Raw genomic sequence first — 19,631 nt, 5'->3', positions numbered from 1 at the left:
TAACCAATCTATCTTTTGTTCATTTAATTTTCACAAACATTTATTTTCTAAATAACGTATCTTTGTGCATCTATCAACTCCAGCGATGTACAGGCAGAATAATTAAATGTTCTTCCACTAAAGACGAATAGCTATATGTTGAGTTGAGTTGATAAAAAAAAACAAAAAACTACTGCATTACGTAATTTGCCGCTTGAAACTAATGCATTTTTAAAAGGGAAGTCAACCCTTGTATGTTCCCCCACTAGTCTAAACAAGCATTCTGATTAATATTGCATTTGTGGAATATGAGTTAAACTGCAAAATCTACCTGTTTTTATCCCTCTCAGTTGGGCGGCCACTTTGCCACTTGCTGTCAACTGAAAAGGGTTCAGGTAATGACCTCATCTTCAGAAAAAAAGGTATGCCGTGATTGGTTGTTGCCTAACCCTGAGCAACTGTTTTATTAAGAATTTTTGGGGTGTTGACCTCTCCGAAACCATTGTTAGTTTTTATGTAGGAGAATCAATGTAGACTGATCAAAATGACTTAATTTCCTAAAAAGAAGAAAGTGATGTTGTTGTACTTCCCTAAAATGAAAAGATTTGGAACTGATGTTTCATTTTAAATGTCATTATACCAATTTCTGCTTATACAAAAGAATTGTGATTTGTTTTGCATTTTGTTCCCGTACTGTACTCAATGTGAACTCAACTGTGAAGTTAACAACCACCCCCCACTCACCAACTCTGATGTGGACCATGATGAAAACAAGTTTGACATTGCTGACCTAAATAATCACAAAGCAAATAAGGACCTCAACATCACCTGGGACTCAAGATTATCACCCATCTCTTACACACTGGGGTCAAAACTCATTCCTTTATGAAACATGAGGAAAACAGAAAACTTCAGCAAAAAACAACCTACCAACAAAATAGCTGTGATTGCAGCCACTCTACTAGCATCTTTTGTTCATTTCATTTTCAAGGTAATTTTTTATTTTCTAAATAACGGATCTTTGCTCATCCATCAACTCCAGTGATGTACATTGCCATTCATAAAACAAAAATGGTAGCTTTGTGTTCAGATTTCACAATTTTGAGACTAAATCATCATTATTTCAGTATCCAATTTATGTGACGTTGTGTCGAGATATTTTGAAAATGTAAAATATGGACTTGACCTGGCTTAATAAGGGTCGGGAAAGACTAAACTAGAAAGCACAAACAAAGCCGCTAACACGTTAAAATTGCTTGCCATGTGCTACGCTACAGTTTCAAATTGTAGTTAGTGTTAGCACAAAACCTTCAGGACAAACCTATAAGATAGAATAGCTGAACTTTATTTGATCGTAGGTGCTTACTGTAAATGAGGTCAGGTGTGGGCCATTTAATGACTTAAATATGGTATTGGTTTATTCTGAACACAGCCACATCTTAAGTTATAAGAGGGTGTGCATGCTTGTGCAACCAAACTATCTCAATAGTTTATTCTCGAAAATAGGCTATTTCCAAATCAATTCAAAATGGTGGGAAAACTGTTCAAATGCTTTCTCTTGTTCGCTTTTATTACATTACAAAAAAAAACTGGCATTTAAACAAGGGTGTGTACTTTTTTATTGTAATTGCTGTATATTCAAAACAGCTGGAAACAAAATAAAGTTGTTAAACGAGTAACCTCTCTTCACACTGTTTGATTGTCGGTTGCCATAACTCTCAGGAATGCCGCACAATCAGCATGTCCAGGATTAACCTTGTCCTTGCTCATGTGCCAGCTCCACATAACCAGAAGTCTTTAATGATCATATGATGGCAGGTTCAAGCACCGCTGTGAACCATGGGATTGTTTCTCTGGCAGAATTCCTTGCATTCTCCGAAGAATTGAAATACCTGTGAGCTTTGCGAATGTTCCGAGACGGCCGTCACCAGAAGGTGCATGTCAACGTGATACTTTCATAAGGCTGCTTTTAATAGTGGGGAAATTTTTTTATAAACAAATGCGTATGAATGTGTGGTGTCATTGTATTGCTATGTTACACATGCTGTGCAATATTCTGGTTTCTTAGCAAGTGCTATCGTGACCGTAGACAATGTTAAATAGAAACAACTAAATAAGAACGAGACATTCTTTTCTGTGTCTGTCTTATTTAAAAAATAAGGATAAATCCTTCATTAACTATACAGGCAATGTTTATGCTTTATAACATTGGAACATTCCAAAATGTCATACAAGTCTGAAGAAAAGTTAACCACTATATGATAAAAGTACTTGCAATTGGTTGGAAACCGATTCAGGGTGTCCCCCGCCTACTGCCCGAAGCCGGCTGGGATAGTATTTCATTGTTTAGTATTTGTTTTAAAATCATGTATATCATAATAATCTAAAAATCAGAAAAATCTGTTTCTGTTTTGACATGTAATTTTTTTTTTAATAGAATAATATATTTGATCTGTATATCGTTACTCAAAAGACTCTTAGTCTTAGTCACTTAAAAGAATAAACCTAATACTACATAATCAAAAGAAAAATGTAAGTCAGACTTCTAAAATTTTACACTAAAATATACATCTAAGCATTTTTTTTCTTGTTTTTTGGAATAATTTGTTTCTACTTTATTGATTTTTTTTGACTATTTTTTTCTGTTTTCTGAAGATTCAACCCCCGTTTTTCCAAATCTTATTTTTCTGCTTTTCAAAATATATTTTTTTTCTGCTTTATAGAATTTTAAAAGTATTTTTAAATAAATAATTTTCAGATTTTTTTTTATTTATTGTTATTATTCTAAATATTTGTTTCCCCTTTCCGAAATCTCTCTCTCTCTCTCTCTCTCTCTCTCTCTCTCTCTCTCTTTTATTGATTTTTTTTTCTTTTTGCCATCACTATCCTGAAGTGGTGGCCTCACAAAAACACAAGAAAGCCAAAGAAAAAGAAAAACACTGTACAACTAATTGCACAACAATGTAGATGAAATGCACCCCAAATTCATGTTGCCAATGCTGACCAAGTACATTCGGCATTGTTGAAGAATCAGAAACTCAAGACGGATGTCTTTTATTTTGATGTTGTTCTTTCATGGGTGATGGATGATGATGATGATGATGATGATGATGATGATGATGAGGATGATGGCTGGACTTGAAAAGGAAGAACAAATGTGGGCAAGTTCCAACATGTCTGACAGGATAATTAGTAGATTTTTACATTTCAGCCTGCCAGTCCCAGTCATAATAAAGCATAGCTATATCAAAGCAACGTCCCTTTAATAAAACATATTAAAAAATGTAATTATAGTTTTAAGAATACAATTGAAGATAAATACAATTCAAACAAAAAACTGCAATTCTCTCAGATCAATACGTGATATTCTTGCTGTCTCATTTGAGGTAATAGTGTGGTGTTGAACAGCTACCAGCTAATCTGTTAACACTACAAGCTCTGCGGCTGTTGTTGCTGCTCAGGTTTCATCTTGCTGCTCGCTGACACTCAGCAGCTGCTTTTTTGGAGATTAAAAAGGTTGCCAACACTTTTGAAAATTGGGTTCCATCATGAGGGTTTCAGTATACTCGTCTTTTCAATTCCGAGCCTAAATGGGTTTATTTTGCTTGGGAGAACAAAAGGAAAGCGCTGTTAGTTTACGTGTTGCCATTGTTATCATAGTGCTGACTTGCCTTTTTTTCCTCCCATCTGATGGGGCCAAATGTTTTCATGCACACAAGTGTGCCCCAAGCAGATTAAGAATTTAAGACGATTTAATGAACTCATGATTGTAATCTAGGGTTAATTCATTTTGCGGCACTTTAACCACCTCCCCCACCCAAGTCTTGTGGCTGGAAGCCAAATTGATCCTCGATGTGTACATTGTGTGTTTGTTGACTATGCAACTGGTCATTAATTACTCTGACGCGGGCACGCCACTAATCAGACCCCCCATGATTATTCCTCAGCACCCCCAGCATTGTCACAATCCCCTTAGGCGAGCGTGCTTAGATGACAGTAACCGTCACTCTTTTGTTGGCCTGCACACTCACTGTACACTTATTTTCTCAGCCAAGGCAGGTGGTCTGCTTAGTGAGGTCATACTGTCTGAAACATAAGGAGAGTGAGGGGTTGACCCATAGTCAGGACTCGAGACTAAAAACAATACTGAGGCTCCAGTGACTTTCTATTTCAGTTGCTTACTCTTTATTTTATTAGTTTGAACAATTCATTCACTCCTATTCAAGTTGCCAACATACTCGCACAGTGTGCATTCTAATATAATACAGTAAAGCAAATGTCTCTTGTTATCACTGGATTTGTCATGTTAATAATGCTAAAATTACCAAAGTAGTGTCTTAGTATATAATCACAAAACAGCCAATAAGAGAAAGGGGGGGGGGGGAGCTTGAAATGCTTAAATTTTAACTATTTTGTGTGTTTGACATAGTTTGATAGAATAACAATATGTGAATAATTACTCATTTTAGTATTTAACAATAGCATATACTGGACAAGTACATTTAAAAAAAAAAAAAGGAAAGTCAAAAATGGTCTTTACCATAATATGTTATATGCACCACCACTAGTCTTAATACTGTATAGCGTTCTGATTAATATTACGTTTGTGGATTATTCAGCAGCAAAATCCAGCCATTTTATCCACTCTCAGAGGGCGGCCATTTTGCCACTTGCTGTTTACTGAAAATAACATCGCAGTGCATACAGGTAACAACCAATCATGCCTCACCTGTTTTCTGGGTTTGGTTTTCTTCTTTATTATTAAAACCATTTCAAAAGAACACATATTTTAATTTGGGAAGCAGCAAAACAGTCATTGTTTTGTGATAGATTTGAGGTCACTTCCTTTTTTTTGAGACTTGATGCTTACTTACGGGGTAGTAGGGTACTGATTAACGCGGAGGGCTACCTTTTAATACAAAATCCTGAAATGAAATATTTTCTAATTTTCCTTTAATTACTGTACATGTTGTTAGTATTTTTTTTTTAAATCATCTATGGGAAGACACTGATCATCTTAATGTTTTTCCCCCAAAAAATAGACAAATATCAACATGCAGCACTTTATTCATATAAATCTCAGCAAGTGTTTACAAAACACAAAAGCAAAATTATGACTTTGATACTATACTATGTCTGCATATTGTATCTCAAAATTGATACGGAAACAATACCATGGCAAAAACCTAAAACATCAATAAAGCAGTGGTATTATCGACCCTCATAAAACATTTTTTTTCTGTCTTAATAATAATTTAGTTGTTAAAATATTGGCAGTAGAGAATATTTTTGAAAAAATTTGTCAGGATTGTCCGTGTTGATAAAATAAATTAAAATTTGACACAGAACAATATCTATTGGATATTTTTAACAAAAATGAAATGAAAAATGAAATGACTGTAATAATAGTCCCTTTTAATTTTTCAAATAATTAACCAATAATAATAATAATAATAATTTTAAAATGCGCCTTTATGTTTTGGTTTGGGTTTTTTTTCCGGGAGAACTACATTGCCATCTAGTGGGCGATTTAACACATCTCATGTGATGTACATCCGAAGAACTACACTTCCCATAACTCATGGCGATATCATACCGGAAGTGACGCCACCCATTTCCGTGGCTGTCAAGGGCACCGGGATCTTGGGTTAGCTAAACTCTGAGTGGCTGTCCTGCACGTGTGTTTACTGGCGGCCTTTTAACCACTAAAACATTTAACGACTTTTTTTTTTTTTTTGCCAGCGATGGACAGCTTCGGTTCGGACTTTTCAGCAGGTGGGGCAGGCGGTAAAATGGACACCGGCACGATCATGGAGCAGGTTAAAGTCCAAATCGCGGTGGCGAACGCACAGGAGCTGCTGCAGGTAAAAATTAATGGAAGTTCAGGCTAAAGCTAGCAATAAGGTATACCATACAATAACCACTCTTCATTTGCTCCATGGTCACATTTCACGTTAAGAGAAATGTGCTTGCTTTTTTTTTCTGTCGTCAAAACTATCACTTGTGATCAGTGAGAATGTGTAAATGTAAGACTAAATGGTAAATTAACATGACTTATTTTTTTTGTGGTGTTTCAGAGAATGACTGACAAATGCTTCAAGAAATGTATAGGGAAACCAGGAAGTACACTAGACAACTCAGAACAGGTATGTTCACACATTCAAAGTTTATTAAGAGAAATAGAAGCGTCTTATTTTTCCAACATTTTTATATTAATAAACATTACAATCATCATGCTCCTGTAAATATAGTTCTCTTTAATAACGTGTTTCATGTTTTGACTTTACAGAAATGCATTGCCATGTGCATGGACCGGTATATGGATGCTTGGAATACAGTTTCCCGAACGTATAACTCCAGATTACAGAAGGAAAGAGCTCGCATGTGAGCATGCATCCCTTCCAACTCTTCCTTTCGCTCCATTTTTCCCCCTCCCTCCTTTGACCACTGCTCACCATGGAGGTCTGACGTCACATGATGTTCATGGATGCTACACAGCCACATTATTTTTTTTTTTTTAAACCCGAAAATATATCTTGCAGGCATGGCCTGTGGACTGCAGCCATGACCGTATGGACAGCATTCATTTCTCATTCATTGTTTTTTTTTAATGTAATGATAAACTGCATTGTGCCTATTGAAAAGAAGAAAAAAAAAGGTGTTGCCCAGGCCCTGTATGTGTCCCAATTTTTGAAGAAAAAAAACTTTGTGAGAGATAAGTAGCAATGATTGACATGAAAATCTGTTTAACACAACCGTATTGAGGTCGACAATGAAATCCACTTATCAAACCTATTTCCACTAGATTCCACAGTCATGTATATAAAGCCCTTTATGTTTTCTTATAATAAATAGGAATCATATTATAATACCAAATGCCTGTCTTATTATTGTGTGTCACAACAAATTTTTGTGCTTCATGAACCACTTGCAATATATATATATTTTTTTTACTCCACTAGATGGCACACTTGGTTTAATGATGCAGTGGGCATTTGATTAAGTTCCTATTGCAATACCCTTTATAAATCAAGAGGACCATCTAGATAAGTAAATGATTGAAAGTGCTTCATGAAGCTTTATTTTCTCTCTTTCATTTTCATTGTTAGTTTATTTGATCTTATTAGGCGGTGCAGGTGTGCCTAATGTTGTTCGCGTAGCTATGAAAGCCTGTCGCTTAACGTAATATTGGAATATTGGTCATCCAAGACAAAAAAATTGTAGTTTCAAGCACTGATGTTCGCAGGTCTCCAAAGTTGGAGAACAAAACCCAGTTTTGTCTGACCAGCTGTCACACTATCTCCACCCTCCCCACAGTAGCCAGCTTGTTCCGCCAGGCTCCACTTTTAAGCTGCAGTGGCGAGCACAGACGTCAAAGGGAACCAATGTCTCCCCCCTCCCTAAAAATCTCCCAGATTTTGCCTCTGACCATGATGGTGCGATTTGAGGTGGGCTTGTGAATAATAATAAAATCCATGTTATTGTCAGAGTGGACCCTTTATCAATTTAGTTAAACTTATTTCACTCACAAATAAAAATGTCAACCAATTAGATAACCAGATGTTTGTAATTTGTAAAGTGTATACTGCAATTGCCTCACAGTTTGAGTTCGGGTTTAATTCTGGCAATAAATACATGGAATAAATACACAAATAGTTTGCTTTCCCATAGCCTATGAGCAATAATTAACGTTTGTCCTTGTGTCTTCAGTACAGTCTAGTGAAGTTGAGACGATTGCACAGTGTTACAAACAGCACCCGTGACCACACAAGGCCACACAAGTCAATACTGCAGCGACTGAGATCGATGTGATGGCGGGTAAGGCGACCTGATATTGATAAAGAACGTCATCATGTCCATGTGGCTTGTTGTCGGTTCAAGCTGCTGTATTTTTTTGCCTGACTCTCTTCAAAAAGGCAGGTACGAGGATATCCAATTCCGCACAGAAGTCACTCGAGTGTAAATCCCTGGAAAACCTACTCGACCGCATCCGTGTCCCCAGCTGGTTACCCCGGCGACGAACCATTTCCCGGAGCCCTCACGACAGGTCAGAGGACCCCCAGAATCTCCCTGGGTGAGGGAGAAGAATCATTTTTAAATATATATTTTTTGCTGCGACAGGAATACAAGTGGGTTTTCAAATTGTGGATATGACCTGATTTATGAGTTGGTATAATAAAATCGACCAATAGAGATCCTGGCGTTGACGTAACGTGTCCCAAAATGGCCGTTTTGGCACGATAGAAAACACATCTGACACTTTTGCGTAAACGGCTGCCACAATGAGAAGAGGCAAAAAAATAAAAATAAATAAATCATCATGCTCCAGGATACCAAAAGAAGAACGAATGCACAGCCAATGGTTCATTTGTACATGGTGACTAAATCAGCAGATGCTAACTGTTAGCACACGCATCATGTGGGGGAAATAATAGGTTTGGTTCATTTGTGCAGCTACAGTTTAATAGATATACACAGTTGAACTCAATAACGGACCAACACCATAAAGGAGACTTTTTACGACATAAATGACGGCGGCCGTGGCCGATTTATCAGCAGCAGCTAAGTTGCTAACATACCTAAAGAACACAGCAACAGTTGCGTGTTCAGAGGAAGTCACGTGACGACAGGATCTCTATGGCCTTATTTCTCATATCACCCACAATAATAATAATAAAAAAAAAATCATAATAATTACAGCTATAATATAACTTGCAGTTGTCTGGCCTATTTTACAAGCAGTCCTTGCTTCGAGGCAAGCATCATCATGCTACTGTGTATCTTACCAAACAAGTGTCTCGGCCTCCTTCCATGTAACCAGCGCACATCATGTGAGGCGTCAAGTTGTCTCCATAAGACTGCTGGCAGTCTGCCTGATCAATGGTGCTCACCGGTGCTTTTTGCAGCAGGTTGGTCAGAGAACCTTCCAAAGTGAGAAATATATGTGAGTGTCTTTTATACCGCGATATCGGAAAATGAATCAGACTGGTTTTTACCAAACAATACCCTCCCTCAAGTTTTACTCTATGCTGTGCTTCCCTTTTAAAGCACCACAGTTTGGGCCTTGTTTTTCGCCCTCCCTTTTTCTTTCCCCCACTGTTGGACTTTTTTTCCCTCCTCTCTCTCTCGGCTGAGTTGTGACCGGGAGACAAATTCTCCTTATATTTTTGCATACTAATTGGCCAATGAATCTGATTCAATAGTTAGAGATCCAGTATTTTTTTTACAGTTTTTTTTTGTGAAATTTCAGAGTGAAACTAAAATCTGCATTTGCATTTGAACTTCACTAAACTTTTAAATTGATATTTTCATGTTTCAGTAGTTTTTGCACAACTTGCTGTTCTCTAATATAAAACTGAACTGATTAAAATCATGATTGATTTCTGTTTTTGCCATTGAAAGTTGTGCAAGTATGGCAACACTGAACAATTGGATGTGCATTCAAAAGTTTAGATAATGTCAAATTATAATCACCTATAGTTTCATCCTGACATTTCAACCAAAATCCCAATATCCCAAACTTTTTATGACTGATGTATTTTACATTTTTTTTTAATTAGGGCACAACATCTAATTAAAATGTTAAAAGAAAACAAACAAACAGAAAAACTTGGGTAAAGGGGTTAATTAAGTACTAACTGCGATCTAGTGGAAGAGTTTTTAACCATTCTGCACATTAAATTCTGTAAATTTTACTCTATACTGAGTCTGAGTCTCACTCTAAATAGAGCAACCTTTACACTTTGAGTAGTAAAAAGAAAAGTCACTCATGGGTTGAGTCCCCTCTTGGATGGAAGCAAAGAGTAGGGGGCGTGGCATAGCTCAGGTGGTAGTGTGGCAGTCTCCCATGCTGAAGGTCGTGAGTTTGTTCCTCAATCCTTGAGTGACTTTTATTTATTTTTTTTCGAATTCTTTATTTTACTCTCTTCCAAGTGTAAATTGTACTCTAAAACTTAGCCTATTTGGTCCCACGCTAAATAGCGTAAAATTTACTGTGCCTGTCACTGTACTGTATATCACTGGCATAGATAAAAAAATAAATAAATAAAAACATTCATTATTTGTAGAAAGTAAATTTTTAGACCAATTACAATCAATCAATTTGGATAATTTCCCCCACAGCATCTCCCAAATGTACTGTGGCAGAAAATGGATGGATGGATGGAAGATTTAGAGTAAGACCACTGGGACTAGTCTGCGACTTAGATCTAAAAGGTTTTCTTAGCCGAAGCGCGACTCGCTCTTACCGCCTTCCCTCATGGATCCCCATCCTGAGATGTAACAGTCCGCGTCTTGCAAGAAGCGGTGTGCTGGTGAAGGGAGACAGACGGACTGGATGGTGTGTGACATGGGAGCCGGGATGAGCAGCTCAAGCAGGGCCACGTCGTGGTCCATGCTGGTGCCGTTGAAATCTGGGTGGATGATGACCCGCTGGATGGGAATGACCACGGCTTCCACGCCGGAACGCAACACAGAGCCCAGGCTCACTGCCCAGTGGGTGGGGCTGGGATCACTGTGGGAGGGGTTTCATCAAGTTCATCAAAACACGACCATTTCAAAGTTGCAGAAATACAAATAGTAGTCATTAGTCTTTCATTATTAAACGTGTTTAAAATGGTTCATTTGCAATATAAGCAGTTAATTAATAATGTTATTGGGATTCACTTTATATCATTAAATATAGCCTGGGTCAAATTGACCTGGGAACATTATTGCAAGTTACACATGTACAGTATCTAAGAAAATCTAATGCTAGAGCTGTATCGAAAAATTTACTTTTACAAAAGGTAAGACTCAATGTCAGAGTTCAAAAACATACAGTAGAACCCTTTAAGAAATTGATATTAGAAAACAACCTGTGGTCAATTAGACATAGAATATCATACTATAATACACAGGAAATAAATATAATACAGTCATATAGTCTTGATCCTCTGTGAGGGGCTGAGACATCTGTACTGTACACCGATCTATGTACAGTATATCTGTCTGTCTTACACTGCCCTCAGGTGGCCAAGGTGGGTAAGAGCACAATGGCCATTCAACTGATGCAGTGTGACAAAACTGTTGAATTATTTCATTTTAATTGTCATTTACATTTTCACCGCCTTTAAAAAATAAATCAGCAAAATTGCCATTTCCCACCTTTTGAAGCAGTGCGCGGCAGTCAGCAACCATTTGCTGTGAACGAGAGTAGCGCCACAATGATGGAGTCTCTGGTACTGAAGGCTGCCGATCCAAGGCCACTCCCCCCTGCGAGCCGTGACGCCACCCACAATCCGATTGGAGCCCAACGCGGGACGCTCCCCGCAGTCTGAAACGTAAAACTCAATCACCTCAAATGCTTCCCCACAATCGAGGTTGAAACTCGGCTTGACAGATTTCAACGGACCGCAGTTTCTTTCGTCGGCCTGGTTGGGGCAGTCGGGGACGCCGTCACATTCTGGATTTAACTTGCTGATACAGGAAGTGGCGCTGCACTGGAAGATTCCTCTGCAGTTGGAGACTAGAAGACATGATGGGAGTGTGTTTGGAAACAAAACAATCATTTGCTATTGTTTATTTGGACATTACCAGGACCTGCTGGGGCAAATTCCACATCCATGGCGACCGTCCTGGGAAGATTAGAAGCAATCACAGCTGGAGCAGTGACCGGCACAGTGGGCTCATGCTTGGGGGAGTAATGGACCAGGCTGGGGTCTGCGTGGCTAAGAATCCAGCTGCGGAGCTTGGTGACCCGCGAGTAAACCCCGGGCCTGTAGATCTGGGCGCAGCCGATACCCCAACTCACCACCCCTGCCAGGAAGAACCTGCCTGGAGCCCCCTCGCATACCAAAGGCCCCCCGGAATCACCCTGGAAATAAAACACACAACGACTTCATGCAAACTTTGCCTCAAGTAAGCCTCAAGCAGCACTGACCTGACAGGAGTCCACTTTGCCCTGCAGGAATCCAGCACAAATCATGTTGGAAGTGATGGCGCCTCGATACACTGGCAGTTTGCTGCAAACTTTGGAGTCGATGATTTTCACCACCGCCTTCTGCAGTGTGGAAGGCATCTCAGCTGAAAGACAGTCGAGCGCGTTCACTATTTACTCTCATGTATTTGTCACAATGCACGTTTCTACATCACTGCATACAAAGCTAAAGCAATAAATGGTCAGAATATATAGGAGACCAGGGCTTGATGTCACACTTTTTGCACTCTCTTAAATTTCTTCTATATAAAAACAATGTGTATCAGATGAAAGGTATATATTTCGTATTCATGTCAATTTTATATTTGATGTCAATGCTGAGTGTGAACATGTGGCGCGTTGTGCAACCATTGGGTAGGTTGTCTCACGACACAGGGTAAAATGTCACACTGTATTTTGCAACTAATGATTGCTGTTAATTTAATATTGAAGTTAGGCATAGAAAATGAGGTTGCAAATTTTGTCAAAAATAGCCATTGAACAACATCATAGATGAAAGTCCTTAGAAACTGCTTACACATAGGCCATGATTCTCAGCCTCAAATGCCTGTTTTAGCTTTCTTAAACTGAAAATTCAAGATTAAATTGAATTTTAAAAAAAAGGAAAAAGAAGAATTTAAGACGGTCCTAAAGTGCAGACATTGTTGCAACAACTGTAAGATCCACATTTATAAATGTTCAAACAAAATCTGACAAACAAATTTTCTTATTAGTCAGACACAGCATCTGAATGACAATTCTTGCACACGTGAACTGATACACTTTTCATTGGACCTTTCTTAGCATGTGACAACTAACCCCCAAATGACTAAGACAAGTTGCCCCAAACTACCATGTTTTCTTACTTTATGTTAGCTCTAGTTTAAGTTTTCTAAAATAGAACAATAACTGAGGTATGACAAGATTTAGTAATCTCACCTCTAACAAGTCCACATCTGCGATCACTGCTAGGATTGTCTACCCGGAAGAAGCTTTTACTAAAATATATGAAGTTGTACAAATAATTTTATACTTTAGGTTGTACAAAGTGGTAAATTGGCACTCATCTACACTCACAACGTGCTATTCTCTCCTCATTACAGTAAACTACCTAACCATATAAAAGAAGAAAACTCATATTTCACTTATTAGAATGTGACAACTTACCCATGTGACAACAAACCCTGGTCTCGTAACCTGCATTTAGGAAATAAATCTAATATGACTTATAAGAAATGTGAAAAGGGGATGAAAAGGATTGGAAAAGTTATTTGCTGTTCTATTTCTTTGTGTCGAAGTGCATCGTGACTCACAACTAAACTGGTGCAAAGACCCCCATCCTGACACCACACATCTTTGGCCGGGCGTGAAGACGTGAGACGGGGCGGGCAGACAGGCGGGTTGGACGTAGGGGTCGAAGGTGAGAGGGCTCTCCAGCTCCAGCACGGCCACGTCAACGTCGGTGGTCGCGGGGTTGTAGTCTGGAGACACCGTCAGGCTTTTGATGTTGATCGTTTTGGACTCGGACTCCTCCCCGCTCACTAGACTGGCCCCCACCAGGGCTGTCCACTCTTTCGGGTTGTTGTCGCTAGAAAGGGGAATTAAAGACTGGCCAGGTCATTTGTACTGTAGATGAGGTTAAAAAATAAAAAAAATAAAACTCCATGTAAAATAAACAAGACATACAACTGACGGTTATAAAATTGATTATTACTTTTGATTTGTGTCATATTTGATACATCCGGTCACAATGCTTCACATTTCCCACTATTAATAAGTGTAGGTGTCCCTCCTTTCTCAAATGGGGCAATCTTGAAGGTCACTAGAAAAGCCATCAGCTGGCTGATACTGCCCTCTAATGGATTATCCGTGGAACGCATGTATCAGATCATATACATCAGGGTTTTAATAGAGGAAAAAACTATTATACTCATGAAATAGAGCACTCAAAATGTCTTGTATTTAATATGATACGTGTGGCGTTATAGTTTAATTAAAGTAGTTAATTCACCTACGTTTCAAAGCAGTGCGCAGCACTGACCAGCCACCTTTCGTTAATGATGGAGGCTCCACATGTGTGCTGTCCGTGCAGTCTGAGACTGACCTGCCACGGCAGCTCTCCCTGTCTGGCGTCTTCACCGCCCACGATACGATTCCCTGTAGCGCTACGCGTGCCACAGGCTGCAGTGCGAAAATAGGATGAGACGATTTCATCACCAACAACAACAAAACGAAAAAAGAAAGAAACGAGTCGTTTACCACATCGAGCTTCATCAGATTCATCCGCACAGTCTGATACAAAGTCACATTCTGGGTTTAATTTGGTGACGCATTCTCCGTTGTCGCACGTGAAGGCGTTCTCGGGACAGCTGTCTAAGAGAGAACAGTAGAAGACAGACTTGATTAGCTCAGTTAAAATGGATTCTTGACGTCTATAGCCGTCAATGGCACTGAATTAGTTATTTCAACTAGACTTGTTAAAGGGGAAATGAAAGCATCTTGTCATACCTCACTCATTGTTCTGTTTTAAGATCCTTAAACTAGAGCTAACATAAGAAAACATGGTAGTTTGGGGCTACTTGTCTCAGTCAATTTGGTGTTAGTTGTCACATGTATGCAATCATATGTAAAAATTAGGGGTGGCAGGCGATTAAAATTTGTAATTGTGATAAATCGCATGACTTCAGTAGTTAACTCACGATTCTGTTGTAAATGTCCAATAATATTTTTTCTAAGTTTTCATACTTTTGTTCACATAAAAGTGGGTTAAAAAAATGTTAAACTCTTTTAGTCATTGATACAGTTAAACTTAAAAATGTATAATGTACTGTAAAAAAAACAGTGTGATATTGATTTGTGTTGAGGTCATTTTTCTACCACTAGATGGCATAATTGCAATTGCAAGATGTTGGCGACAGCTCAGTGCATTTTTCTATTCATAATAAGAGCTATCTAATCTTTAACATGAAGTAACTTATGAAATTCTGTGCATTTTTAAAATGGCCAAATGCAACTCTATGCCAGTCTCCACAAATATATGCATTATTAATGCTAAATTTTGATGTGGACGTGTCTGCTGCTTTGCGCCTGGAATTCCCCCAGTACAGGCTTTGCAAGTAAGGCGAGGTCATTAGTGGTGTGAAAAGAACTTTAAATTAACTCAAAATTAATGCACTAATTTTAACACCCCTAATATAAATATATACTATATATGTGTTATGCCACGTCGTTAATAAGTACAATATATATTTAGCCACAGAAATGCTAACATCCTATAAATGACAAATATTATTTTCACATATACTACACTCACCGTCACCCAGCGTATCATCTCCAATACTGTAAAAGGACTTCCCGCTGGCACCTGTTTATAAAGCACAAGAATGAAATCCACATGAAACGTGCCCAAGCCATACGACAACGCACAGCTGAGGCCTGTTCGGAGAGCAAACAGTTGACGATTGTTTCCAACCCAGTAAGACGATAGCGTTGATGTGTCCAAACTCGGGGACCTCTAACGGGTTGCCGTGCATCACCGAGGTGAGACCCGCCCTCAGCACGTCCTGAATGAAGTTTTCCGAATACTGCTGGAATTTGGAAACCGTGAAGACCAGTCGGATTGTCGCCATCACGTCATCATTCATGTTGCTGAGAAAAAAAGAAAGACAAAATATGCACAATTTCAATCTCTCAAAAAAGATGTGATTTAGCTTCTTTGATGAACTTACCCAAAGGCAATAATGTTACAGTCAACATAGTGATGTGATATTGACGAGGAAGCGAAAATATTTTTGATCTGTGGAGGTAAATATAAATAATTGAGCATAAAAGGTCAAATAAAGATGAGATAAAATGGGGCCCACCTTTGATTTGAGTACAGATGTCAGCACTAAGGAGAAGCCCGAGTTTGGATCCTGTAGAGCCGGATCATGCTTGAGACCCTTCAACTCAACTGTCTCCATGAAGTAATGCTGCTCCTGGATCAGGTACGCTGCACAACATTCATACATGCATGTGTTACAAACAGAACAAAATCCTGTTTTTGAATAGAAGTAAACCATCACCGATAAGAAGTCCCACAAAGACTCCAACCACGAGGAAGAAGAGAAGGCAGAATATGAGGGCACTCCGGTAGCAGGTGGGACTGGAGGGAGAGGGTGAGGGTCCCGGCGCGGACCACGTGCCTTCGTCATCATTCGCCATCTCCTTGCTGGATTTACAACACTGGCCTATTCACATGGCAGCTGAAATCCAAAGCAGGTAACGTTCAAAGCATGAATGTTCTGAAATGATCATCTTACTGTACATTCAGCAGACATAACATTAGGTACACTTGCACAATACTGCACTCTGTGGTGATTCAGAGCAATCCTGCTTTTACCAAGACAATAATGCTTCATTTTGAGTGATTCATTTAACAGGATGTTGTTGTTGTGGTTGTGAAGAACTGCACTGCATTGTCCTGGGGGAAAAAAAAGTGCTTTGGTGTCTTAAAGTAGTGGTTCTCCAACTGGGGTCTTCATTTTAGTTGGTCTCCGAGCTGGAGCATGGGGTTTAAACAAATCATAATAATTACAAAAGCACATACTGTACCTATACCATATGTATGAAATTACTGTTGCACCATTAACATACATAATTAACCAATTAGTCATCCCTACTTTTGGTTTGGGCCAATTAAAAGCTCTGAAACCATTGTGATGTAATGTCATGTAAATTTGACATTGTTGTATTAATGTATGTAGTCTTTCTTTCTTTCTTTAGGCATAATATTACAGGAATACACTTTGCAAATGTTCTATTATAAGTATAACGTTGTACTTCTGAAATTTGAATAGTACAATAAGATTACGTCTTACCTTTCGCTTAATTGTCTTAATAGACTTGATCTTAGCTAGCTGATTTTATTCACATGATTATGATTAGACCTTTTTCCCTTGAAAAATATTAACTTCCTACAATAATAATTCAATTTGTATTTATTTATTTATTTATTTATTTATTTATTTTTATAAATAGACAACTTTTAAATCCCAATTGCTCAGGATCGGCAAGTACAAGAGTAGGTCTACAAGGTATCGATTCCGGGCCTTATTTCAACATATCGGTGCTAGCAGCGACAGAACCAGAGTTTTAGCCGCCCTCTTGTGGCCGTTTTACGATCAGCAATTAGAAATTAAAAAAAAATAGAGGAATAGAAAATTGCCATTATTTTCAAGCAGTTTAAAGGAAAATTGCTAAATTGGGATGAATAGGTATTTCTTTAAAATGATCTGTTAGTGTCTGTTTTTTTTTATTTCTTTTTTTTTTTGGGGGGGGGGGGGGGGGGTTGTTTGTGTATTAATAGTACTAGTGGTAGCAGTAGGCTACTTGGTAATCTTATCGGTGACTCCTCCACAGTTGAGAACTCGCATTGGAATCAGTCTGAAAAAAGTGGGACCGATCATACCTATCAATAGTGGTACACGTGTAAAGTTAATTGATGTTAGAAATAGGGGCGGAGCTATGCTATAGTCACGTCACTTTGATCCCTCTGATAGGCTGTTAGCAAGTTAATAGGAATAGACTACACTAGAAGATAGTACACAAAGGCAAAGGAACAGCAAAGGAAATTGCATTATTTAGTAAATTAATTAACAAAAAGCGAACAATAGAAAAAATATATAATGTATTCATATCAGGTAAAAAACTAATGGTAATGGTAACAAAATGGTAATGGTAACAAAAACTGTTCATTTTGACAACACTAAAAATACAAACCATCAAATGAAACATTCACCATGACAATGACTTATGGATGTGTATAAAACATGACAGCGAAAAAGTGCACTCACTCACCCTCGTTCCCTCAGTCCATGCATGGCCAGCTGACATTTGCAACATCCGGCACAGCAAGCTGTGAGTGAATGTGGAAAGGTCTGCAAGGCGTGCGCTATTTGTTCCACCTGAGCAAGGGGGCGTGTCCAACAGGTATTTCACCTTTTTCCGTTGACTTTTGGAAAGCGATGTATCATCCCAAATCCCCTTTACACCCTCCTCCCATCGCCATAGATCCCGCTCTGAGCTTAGGCCAAACATGTTTTGTTCCACACCCTGCATTATCTGCAGGAAAAGAAGGAGAAGAAAAAAAAAATCATGTCAACTTGGAGAATTTAAAGCTGCTCTGAAGAGCCTCCTTGTGCTCCATGGATGCGCTGACTGGACAAAGAGGAGGAGCTAAGAAGGTTGGAATTCTTTTTCCATGCAGGATCACATCACCTGCAAAAGTCCACAGTGGCTAAATTGTTTCATTTGTTCATAGATTTCATAGTATTAAATGTGCAGTCGACACCTAAGCGGGTCAGGTTGCTTGTGCAGTTGCACCCATTTGCCAACATTTTATTCTAAGCACTTAATCCCAAAAGGGATCTTTGCATATGGGCTCATCTTTGTGAGCCAAATAAACATACAGGAAGAAATGTTTGAAAAAGAGGATGGAGCTAATTCCCAAAAGAAAAAGGTGGTTCCACCTGAGGATTTACATCAGCAAAGAGGTGCAGCTCAGAAAATTCCATTATGTCGTGTAAAGGTCAATTTATTTTACTATAGGTCAATTCATAGATAATTCACTACACAGAGTGAAATATTTCATGCTTTTATAGCCAAAAGTCAAGACTCACCATCTCAAGAAATTAGAATAATAATAAATGATTAACTTGGTTTTGAATATCAAAATTAGGTAGGAATCGGCCATCTGGAAAATATTTTCACGTGTTTAATGCAGGGGTGGTCCAAGCCGTTCTCACCAATCAATTTGGAATGTTAGATGGCATATTTTCAGAATATTCTCCTTAAAAATGGTTTTATTTATTTATTGTTAATTTATTAGAATTATTTGTAAATAGACATTTTTCCCACATGCATTTCCATGTATTATTTGATTTATAAAAAGACAAATAATTTCAGGTAAACGACCATCCATTTTCCGAGCCGCTTAGCCACACAAGGGTCGCAGGCATGCTGGAGCCTATCCCAGCCGTCATTGGGCGGTAGGCAGGGTACACCCTGGCCTGAACTGGTCATCAGCCAATCGCAGGTAAACAATCGACTATTTTATTTTGTTAAATAATTGTTGTATTTATTATTGTAAATAATACAATTCAAATATTACTAAAATGTAAAATTTTATATGTACATTAATTTTATTACATATAATAATTTGGTCAATTATTGTAAATAATACAGTAGAAATAATGCAATGACAAAAACATCACCTATCAATCACAAATATTTGATAAAATTTGTAAATTATATACTGTAAATATTAAAATGAGTCGAACATTTAATGAAATAAAATTCCAATATCTATTAATAAAATACACAATTTAACATATACATTGAAATTAAAAATCTTTTCTATATTAAGTGCTGCCGGAACTTAGAGCGGAATCCAGTTCAATGGAATATTTTTTTTTTCCTTGAACAAAATGCTTGTTATATCTTGCAGCAACATAAATTTGTACTCTATCCGGTGGTGTTTATATTATGGTTAATTATAATAGGAGTGGGCATGATATCACAAATGGCCCAGTATGATGCAGCAGTGGAATACTATGCCACTGAAAACATTTACAGTAACAATTGTTAAATGAATGTCATGTATTGATAATCAGTACTGTATTGTGCACCATCTTTGTAGATGTCCAATTAAATCAGC

At 38.2% G+C, this 19,631-nt stretch overlaps 2 protein-coding genes across 17 annotated transcripts in view; one reads left to right on the top strand and one right to left on the bottom strand.

The window, feature by feature from the left end:
- LOC144027488 (mitochondrial import inner membrane translocase subunit Tim13) overlaps positions 1-6,855 on the top strand; it is an 82,424-nt gene extending 75,569 nt beyond the window's left edge. For 8 of the 16 annotated variants that reach the window (XM_077535048.1, XM_077535054.1, XM_077535050.1 and 5 more), the window contains 4 exons: positions 330-401; positions 5,722-5,843; positions 6,057-6,125; positions 6,269-6,855. In XM_077535048.1, the coding sequence (XP_077391174.1) occupies positions 330-401; positions 5,722-5,843; positions 6,057-6,125; positions 6,269-6,367 (362 nt within the window). In that variant the 3' untranslated portion in view covers positions 6,368-6,855. Of the gene's footprint in view, positions 1-329; positions 402-701; positions 1,926-5,495; positions 5,627-5,721; positions 5,844-6,056; positions 6,126-6,268 lie in introns of those variants that run through there. The other 8 variants (XM_077535052.1, XM_077535065.1, XM_077535066.1 and 5 more) reach the window with 8 other exon arrangements.
- On the bottom strand, positions 6,483-19,592 carry tmprss9 (transmembrane serine protease 9). The gene is made up of 17 exons (XM_077535067.1): positions 17,915-19,592; positions 17,774-17,831; positions 16,000-16,179; positions 15,799-15,926; positions 15,664-15,731; positions 15,408-15,583; positions 15,249-15,299; positions 14,195-14,308; positions 13,951-14,116; positions 13,249-13,523; positions 11,900-12,042; positions 11,554-11,833; positions 11,372-11,485; positions 11,125-11,293; positions 10,227-10,492; positions 8,766-8,902; positions 6,483-8,049 (listed from the first exon to the last, which is right to left on the bottom strand). Exons 3-17 carry the CDS (start codon positions 16,136-16,138, stop codon positions 7,888-7,890), a joined length of 2,388 nt encoding a protein of 795 aa, XP_077391193.1. The 5' UTR covers positions 16,139-16,179; positions 17,774-17,831; positions 17,915-19,592; the 3' UTR covers positions 6,483-7,887.
- Between the last annotated feature and the right edge of the window lie 39 nt (positions 19,593-19,631).

The sequence above is a fragment of the Festucalex cinctus genome, chromosome 10, assembly GCF_051991245.1.
Source record: "Festucalex cinctus isolate MCC-2025b chromosome 10, RoL_Fcin_1.0, whole genome shotgun sequence".
NCBI lineage: Eukaryota > Metazoa > Chordata > Actinopteri > Syngnathiformes > Syngnathidae > Festucalex > Festucalex cinctus.
The sequence above is the reverse complement of the archived record's forward strand: the minus strand, read 5'-3'. Positions and strand labels throughout refer to the sequence as shown.